The 8,305-nt window shown below is 45.0% G+C and overlaps 1 protein-coding gene across 4 annotated transcripts in view; it reads left to right on the top strand.

Annotated features, from left to right (window-relative positions):
• The window catches only part of LOC113211199 (mannan endo-1,4-beta-mannosidase), a 14,928-nt gene that overhangs the window by 3,492 nt on the left and 3,131 nt on the right, over positions 1-8,305 (top strand). Inside the window, exons 3-7 of one of the 4 annotated variants that reach the window (XM_026429506.2) lie at positions 2,088-2,320; positions 3,260-3,403; positions 4,294-4,434; positions 5,266-5,477; positions 6,668-6,860. In XM_026429506.2, the coding sequence (XP_026285291.2) occupies positions 2,088-2,320; positions 3,260-3,403; positions 4,294-4,434; positions 5,266-5,477; positions 6,668-6,809 (872 nt within the window). In that variant the 3' untranslated portion in view covers positions 6,810-6,860. Of the gene's footprint in view, positions 1-2,087; positions 2,321-3,259; positions 3,404-4,293; positions 4,435-5,265; positions 5,478-6,667; positions 6,861-8,305 lie in introns of those variants that run through there. The other 3 variants (XM_052272280.1, XM_052272279.1, XM_052272281.1) reach the window with 3 other exon arrangements.

Raw genomic sequence — 8,305 nt, 5'->3', positions numbered from 1 at the left:
GTATGCCAGGCGCGTCGCAGCGTAACAGTGTTTCGTGAGATATCGCGAAGCCTGTTACGCGAGACGTGGTCTGGCGTACATCTACCTAGTTTAATGATTTCTTACGGTACGTAGTTGGCTAGGCGAGCCTATCAGTGCACGACGCCACTGCTTTGGGTAGGCGTATGGGCTAGATTAAAATTGTGTTTTGTAGTCAAATATTATATGAGCGACTCAACGGTATACTCGGTTGTAATCTAGAAACCATGGGTTCTCTAATCATACGCAAAACACCCCTACATAAGGCGCGCTTCACTTGGTTGCCCCCTTTAAACGCGATACGCTGTGTGGAAATGTTTGTCATTACCTTCGGAATTTGTTTGCACAGTGGCGTGGACTGTCAAAGTACTGATCAACAAATTGCACAGTTTGCTCACAATAATTCAAACACTCTGACGCTGCTTTAAACCAACTGTTAGTCGCGTTAGTGACACATCTGGACACTGCTGCTATAACAAAGCTATGCAAGTCGTCGCTGTTAAAAATGTTATTGGCTGAGCGATTAGCGCAGCCTATTACTCCAGTGATGATCAAAAAGTTTCGCGTCTGTCTGTTTGTGTGTGTGTGTGTGTGTTTGTCTGTCATCACGATAACTCGAGAACAAATTGAGCTAGCGACCTGGGATTTTCAGGGTCGTTTTGTATCATAAAAAGACAGATCAAGTTCGAAGAAGAGCATTCTAGCTCAAAAAAATGGATTTTTAAAAAAATCAAATACCACAGATCTCACAAATAACGTTTTTTTTTTTTTTTTAATTGTTTTTACAATTTCCAAGGAGGTACCTCATCAAAGTAGAACCCTTTGGGCGAGAATTTCGTCCGTTTGGCTCTATCTTTAACAGTTTAGGCGCCAGAGGAAGTTTTTGATGAAAATACGCAAGAAAATGTGCAATCCTGCATGCATAGTCGAAGTGCCGGGAAGTTGACGGGCCGGATGCGCGTACCTTTGTGTACATTTTTGCACCACCTGACTCGGGTGTCAGCGCCGCAGGCCTAGGTAGATGTATGCCAGGCGCGTCGCAGCGTAACAGTGTTTCGTGAGATATTGCGAAGCCTGTTACGCGAGACGTGGTCTGGCGTACATCTACCTAGTTAAAATTTATATCATTTTTGTCATAACATGTGTGTTCTCATAATTGGTGTTGTAAAAAGTAACAGTCCTGTTATTAACATTCATAGGTGTTGTGAAAAAGAAGAAATGTTCTGAATTTTCACAACACAGTCCTCTACTGTACGTAGCGGCGTGCGTTTGGCCCGACCCCGCTTGACCCTTGACCTGCCGCAACGCGCCGTGCGGTACGAAACTTCTATGGGACGTTTCTGAAAAATCACAACTGTTAACAGTTCAAAAAATATCGATTTCTTGTACATGTTTCCTACCGCAGTAGTCCTACAGATATTCCGCACCCGTATTGGTGTGTACAATAAAATAGGAATGTGCCAATTTGGAAATAGAAGGACAGGAAGCTAAAGCAGCGGAAAGTCGATGTTGCCTTCGTTCGTCACCGATCGAGTTGCGATTTTTGGCAATGTGTTGTACGTCCCAAATGTCCACTTTTCCGCGCCCCGCTAAATCCACGCCGAAGAAAAACCTGTTTTCAAGACACCCTTTGCCAACAACCAAATCGCGTCAAAGTCGCGACAAAGTCACAAAAATTCGCGGGAATGCTCAAATACTTGCGGCTTGAACGTTGTACACCTATTTTGGAAGTGGGGGCACCCTCGCGTAAATTATACTGAAAAACAAAGGGTGGTTTAACACACACAAAAAAAAGGCCTAAAAGGCTTCGCTAGCGTTTAGCCAATTACATTTAACTGTTGCATTCTGCAGATAAGAAAAGTGCATAGTATCCCCTAAACATAGAAATAACTGTATCATTTCTTGGCTCAAAACGTTGTTACGGCACATTAGGACGAAACGCGCACACTTCTCCCAAAATTGATGTCCCCTAAATTGTAATGTGCAGTGCGTATAAGTATCGGCGAGTCAAAAGTGTTGATGAATTGGCCTGAACCTGATGTTAACACTCGTCGTTTTCTTTCAACAAGGCACAACCGTCCTTGATCGCAATCAAGAACCCTTCGTCATGCGGGGCATCAACTATGCCCACACCTGGTACAAAGGAGATGCCGAAACAGCCATCCCCGCCATTGCCGCCACCGGTGCAAACGTGATCCGCATCGTGCTGTCTGATGGGGGCCAGTACACGTACGACGACGCAGCGAGTGTGCGCCGAATTTTGGACATCTGCAAGCAGAACAAGCTCGTCGCCATCTTAGAGGTATGTGTCATTCAAAGTTCAATTTTCTCCCGACTCGTTCCTATCTTTCGGTCTGTTCCGTTTTCATATTTATTTGAAAGAAACAAAGAACCGTAGCGATATGAATGACAGCAAGGTCTGTCGCTCATATCGCTGCGTTTAGCAGTTTTCTTAAAACACATAGGGTAAGGGGCCACCCAGTAGTCGACAGTACACCATTACACGACACTTTAAACTTTACGTCCGATTCCTGACGAATCAGCTGGCGCCAGATCCAATAGATTTGAACAAAGTAGTTGTAATGCTGTACATCGTCAAATGCATAGCTTTTGTCCGATTCTTTCAAACGAACCGGCGATTCGTTCAATTTTTGAAGATGATTACAAAGAAAGCCATACTGAACCCGCTCGAAAATTAGCCTACCGTCCAGGGGCCACAAAATGTGAATTTTAGGCCCAAATAAGTGTGTTGTTTTTTTTAGTATGTCGACCGCTACTGTGGTCCGAAGCGTATCTTTTGGTCTTGCTTGGGTGCCTACAGATCTGAAGAAGGCCACACGATGAAATCCGGCCTTCGAGGGAGGATTGCTTCCTCCCCAGGGGCACATATTTAGTGATACTTTCAAAAATCTCGACCTACGCCGTTATCTTGGTGGGTCCTAGTGACCCGATACGATGTAACCCCTTCTCTGGGTTCCAACACCACAAAGGATTCACAAACAGCATACTGGCGTCATTAGGCAAAATAATATAAAAAGCGTAGTTCTCTTCCTGTAGAATTTTCACAAAGAATTTCAAACCGTCGATTGGGACTGAAGAGGAACAGAACGACTTTTAAATCAAAAAGAAACCCAACCAAAAAAAACTCTTAATTCACCCCACATTAGTGTTCAAAATGTCATGTTTTGAGCACCTTGGATATATTTTGCAATTCAGAACCATTCCGGTGCGTTCATTCCAGGTGCATGACGCTACCGGTTCGGACGATTTTGCAAAGCTGCGTCGTGCTGCTGACTACTGGATTAGTTTGGCATCCACTCTGAAAGGGCTCGAGGACCACGTCATAATCAATATTGCCAACGAGTGGTTCGGTTCATCTGGACAGGTAAGCCTAAACTTAAGGAAAGGTTTCAGAAATAATTGTTTGCATGAATCTGAATGCTCGCAGTTAAAATCCAACAAAAACAAAGTTGGGTAAAAATAAAGTTGCCCCAATATTTTAGAAGGACTGGTTTTGGGGTGGGGTGTTATCATTTCGTATTGTCATTTGTTCTGGTATGCACGGTAAAAACGACATCTTGGATTTCACGCAATCTGCTTGGTTTTCAAGACAGTTTTCAAGGAATCTACTTGAATTCCAAGATGTTCCTTTTACCGTGTGGTTGTGCGAAAGTGGAATGATTGGTTGCTGCTAAAACGATCGACATATCGCAAGACTTCATCTGATTCAAAATTGAGTTTTAAAATTGCACATAAGGATTTTTCTTTTCGTAATTAAATGGAACTATGGGTGTGTCCGAATTTAGCCTCCAACCGGTCGGTGTGCGATTGGCCGGTCGTAGAGCGGTCAGTGAGGGAGAGACAGATGTGTGCTTTTCTCATGGATGCTATCTCTCGCACTGACCGCTCCACGTCCGACCGATCACACATCGACCGGTTGGTGGCTGAAATCGGACCAAGACCTTATAAATACGAAAATTTTGGTTAGCTTCGCTCACACAATACTCTTGCGCTGCTCCGTACATTTAAGTATACATTACGGTACTTTCCGACACGATTAAATTTTAAACAATATATCAAAAAGGGGAAAGGGGCATTTTATTACCCACAAAAATTGCCATTCCTTAAATCATGGAAAATGTGGAAATAAGGTGATATTTTATATCATTACAAATGTCCCGGTAGGAAGGTGACCCGTATGTTCTGCCCCTCCCTTAGATGTGAGCCAGTTCCGCCCCTGCTTGAAGGGTCGTCCTAAAGCCAGTGACGTTTCAGGCTGCACGTTGGGCCAGTGGCTACGCCTCGGTGCTGCCGTCCCTGCGGTCCGCAGGACTCACGCACCTCATCATCGTGGACGCTCCTGGGTGGGGACAGGACGCAGCGAGCATCGCACAGCAAGGCCGCGTCGTTTTTGAGGTAAAACCTGCCGTCGACCTATTAACAGAGTTTCCACCTCAAGAAAAGGAGCAATGCGAAACTTACTTTTTTAACATGCATTCATTTGAGGCGTGTGCCATGTTCATCGCATGAATTTCATTCCTTCTTCTTTTGCGCTGATGAACTGTCAATTATTACCTGCAATTAAATCTTATTCCGAAACGAGGGGTGAACAAAATCGCATCTCGATACCCTCCGGCGAGAAAGGCTTGGCCGAACGACCGCTGCAGAAAAAGCCTTGGCCGGCGGTAGGCTGCTAAGACTCAGATAGGAAAAGTCCAGCAACTGAGTCTTTCTTAGCAGCCTCCCGACGGCCAAGCCTTTTTCTGCTGCGATCGCCCGGCCAAGCCTTTTTTGCAGTAAGGTCAATCTCGGCTCCAATTTGGTGTTCCTACTGCATCCGTTGTTAAAAGGTTGTAGAGGGGTAAACTTAAAGGTCTCAACTATTACGATACGATGCAATTAATACGTTGATGCCTCTGAGCTATCCGGAGTTGGGCCACTGATGGAGTGACGGCATGCTCTCAAATCGAGAGAAACCAGCAGTGGCGCTTGCGCGGCTTGCGTTGACCAGTGCCGTGTGAGGGGAGAAGGGAGAAGGGGTGGAATGCGCGGTGCACCGCTTCCAACTCCCCTCGCCCGGCCCCGGCATTGGTCGACGCCGTCCCTGGTGGCTCCTCTGGAACTAAGAAACTACTGTCATTTCGTGACCAGCTCCTAGCCTACTAAAGGCCGGAGAGCCGACAGGCTTCACACTCTTGCTGTAGTTCTCTTTTTGCCGTTTCTCACAATGTTTCTCTAACCATACAGGCGGATCCCGAGCGCAATTTGATCTTCTCGATCCACATGTATGAGGTAGCTGCCCCAGATGCCGCGACAGTGAGGCGCCACATCGACAACAGTCTGGCAATTGGTGTCCCCGTCATTATTGGCGAGTTCAGCGACCGCCAGAGTGGCAAGCCCGTCGACTACAAGTCCATCATGCAGTACTGCACGGAGCGATCGGTTGGATGGCTAGCATGGTAGGTATCTTCGAAATTCACGCAGAATAACGTAGCTTTTACTCTTGATCAGTGGGGATCCGAAAAGGTAGCGGAGGGTGTAGAACTGTCAGGAAAAAAAGCAGAAAAAAATGGAACATTTGCTCGTTTTGAGCACCGGGGTGAAAGAATTACCTGAAAAGAATCGGCTGATTTGTTAAGCGCCAGAGGAAATTTTTCACCCGGGACGGCCGTCCAGTAGACCGCCTTATTTCGGAGGATGGGGAGTTCAATCATGCTGGAACGCATTGAAAATGAAAGGATAGTCAATTCGAAGGATAATTGTCGCTGTCCGCGACCCCCGAAACTTTACGCGCCTGGCATTCACATTCGACGGGTACCGCGGGTGCCATCTTTCGGGCCCCGCTGTGGCGAAAGGTCGCTACTTCTGATTTAAAACTGCGAGTCTATAATGCCCAGAGACACCACGTGCAAAAAGACACATCAACAATTTAAAGAATGTTTTACTTGCCTGTAAAGTGTCTATAACACACAAAGCGAGTAAATTTTCCGAACCGTGGGTTTGGTTTACAATCATCAAGATTTTTCTTTCCTCTTTTACTTCTTTTTTTCTTGAAACAGCTGACTGTCCGGTTAACTGCACTTTCTCTTCATCGTGTAGATAGATGCCACTTTGCTGTACAGCTAAGCTAATTTTACGGCACGGTTTTCAAACTATCCAGCTGAACTGAGTAGCACGGATTTGAAATGTATGTTTTTGCGTGGAGCTAAATCGTGAAATCGTAAGATCTTTAAGCTATCTTTTGGTTGCTGTGGTGGTAATCGCGAAAGATTAATTTATTGACAGTTTACCCCCACATTGGAACAATAACATCCAGAAATTGTTTTCTTATATATGTTGTGGTGATAACGGTTTGAGTGTAATTTTGACATGGCAGACATAACTGGAGACTTGAAATTTGGAGAGTATCGCAGGATTCTTGTCTTGGCTATGAAACGCACACAGCGAATTTCACCAAAGGGGTTGAAATGGAGTATCAAAAAGATAGGTTGGGTTAGACGATTACCGTTTAAGTATTTTCTGTTCGTAGGGGCCTTGAATACATCCTTCTAGAATTTTATCTGATGACAGCTGTCGTTCTCAATCTGCATCTGGCATAACGTTTTGTTGGCTTAAGCAGTTTCATCTAATACACTTTTGCTTTTCACAGGTCTTGGCATGGTAACAATGAAGATACGGCTAACATGGATCTTTCTCGTGGTGCCAATGGTGGCCTGACTACTCTCGGAAATGAAATTATCTACGGAGCACTTGGAATTAAAAGCCAGTCCAAAATCCCAAACATCTGGTAGATGACCTGATTGGTGTTCAATAAAATTAACACTATCATTAGAAGAATACAATCTTTACTTGCCCGTCCCATACTCTAATGTACTTACTTCGGTATTTTGATGTTAAGGGAAGACGTCTTCGCCGACCCCATGACGGCCCTTAAGGCATTCCACTGGAAGGTTTGAAGGCATGAATCACAGGTGTCCTTCCTTTTTTTAAAGTTCAAATTTGCCAACGGCCCTGCACCGAGTAGTACTGTTGCACAGTGATTGAAATTTCTATCACTGAACTGTCCGGCGAGCAGGGGTCCGTAATTTAACATGAAACTCCCCTTTAGCTGTACGTTATCCGTTAAAGTTATAACTTATAATTTGTGACCATACAATGAAACGTTAAGAGTTATAACTTATAACTCTTGGCCATTTAAAGAAACTTAGAGAGTTAGACTCAAAATGCCGGAACAAGCTCCAACTAGCACCAGAATAATTTTTGACGACCCATAACTTTAACTTTTATTGCTAATTGTTAAACGTTCTACATAACTAACGCTTAACGCTAATGCGTTACACGTTAATTTATATAACTAACGCATAACGCTAATGCGTTAAGTTACGGACCCCTGCCGGCGAGAAGGCCCAAAAGGAGCTTCAAACATGGTTAGTCGTCCTTTAGCAATAATAGAACGATTATATTGATGGCACTCAAATCTCAATTTGTATTTTCGATTTATGTCGTGCTGCCGGACCACTTTGCAGTGACGCTCCAACGTTCGCCGCCGGCGTCGTCCGACCTCTATTTTGACACTCGCTTTGAAGCACTGTTATCTTTTAATTACGAGTTTGGTAGTATCGGCAGTAGCAAAAACTTAAAAATTGATGTATGTTGCTCGATCTTTTAGGAACATAATTTAGAGTATCTTAGGAGTCACTCCCAGGGGTGGTAATATTGGGTACACGGTAGAGTTTGCAATCGGACTGTCAAGGCTCGGCGCACTTATCCGACGCGCGCTGGCTGGCTCACCCACCAGCGGTAGGCATTGTCACCTAGCCTGGGCCGGCCGGGGCAAGTGGCCCGGATGCGGCAAGGCCGGTTGCCAAGCATATAAGGCAACACAACGCTTGCGGCGGCGTAAGGTGTAGCCTTCTAACCCGGCGCTCTGCCTCTGCCTCTGCCTCTTTAAATTTCACCCGCATGTCTGGTGTGGATTTTAGCTTTTGTGTGAGTGGCACGGGTAATGAACGAAACAGAAATCCTACTTTCACATTTTATTTACCAAATAGCTATTGAGGAATAACATATTATTAATAGTACAGCGAGCTAGCCTATTACTCGAGTAATTAATTGGCTGAGCGTTAGCGAGGCCTTTGCTGTCAGGAGGTGCAGGGAACTCTTTGGTAGTGTGTCTGTCTGTCTGCCTCTGTAATCACTCACGTTTCTCAAAGACGGCAACTTCAATTGACTTCAAACTGCGCACAAAGCATCAGTATAAATCCGGTCGTATCGAGTTTAGTTTAGA

Source organism: Frankliniella occidentalis, unplaced genomic scaffold, assembly GCF_000697945.3.
Source record: "Frankliniella occidentalis isolate FOCC.00 unplaced genomic scaffold, Focc_3.1 Scaffold197, whole genome shotgun sequence".
Taxonomy (NCBI): domain Eukaryota; kingdom Metazoa; phylum Arthropoda; class Insecta; order Thysanoptera; family Thripidae; genus Frankliniella; species Frankliniella occidentalis.
The sequence above is the reverse complement of the archived record's forward strand: the minus strand, read 5'-3'. Positions and strand labels throughout refer to the sequence as shown.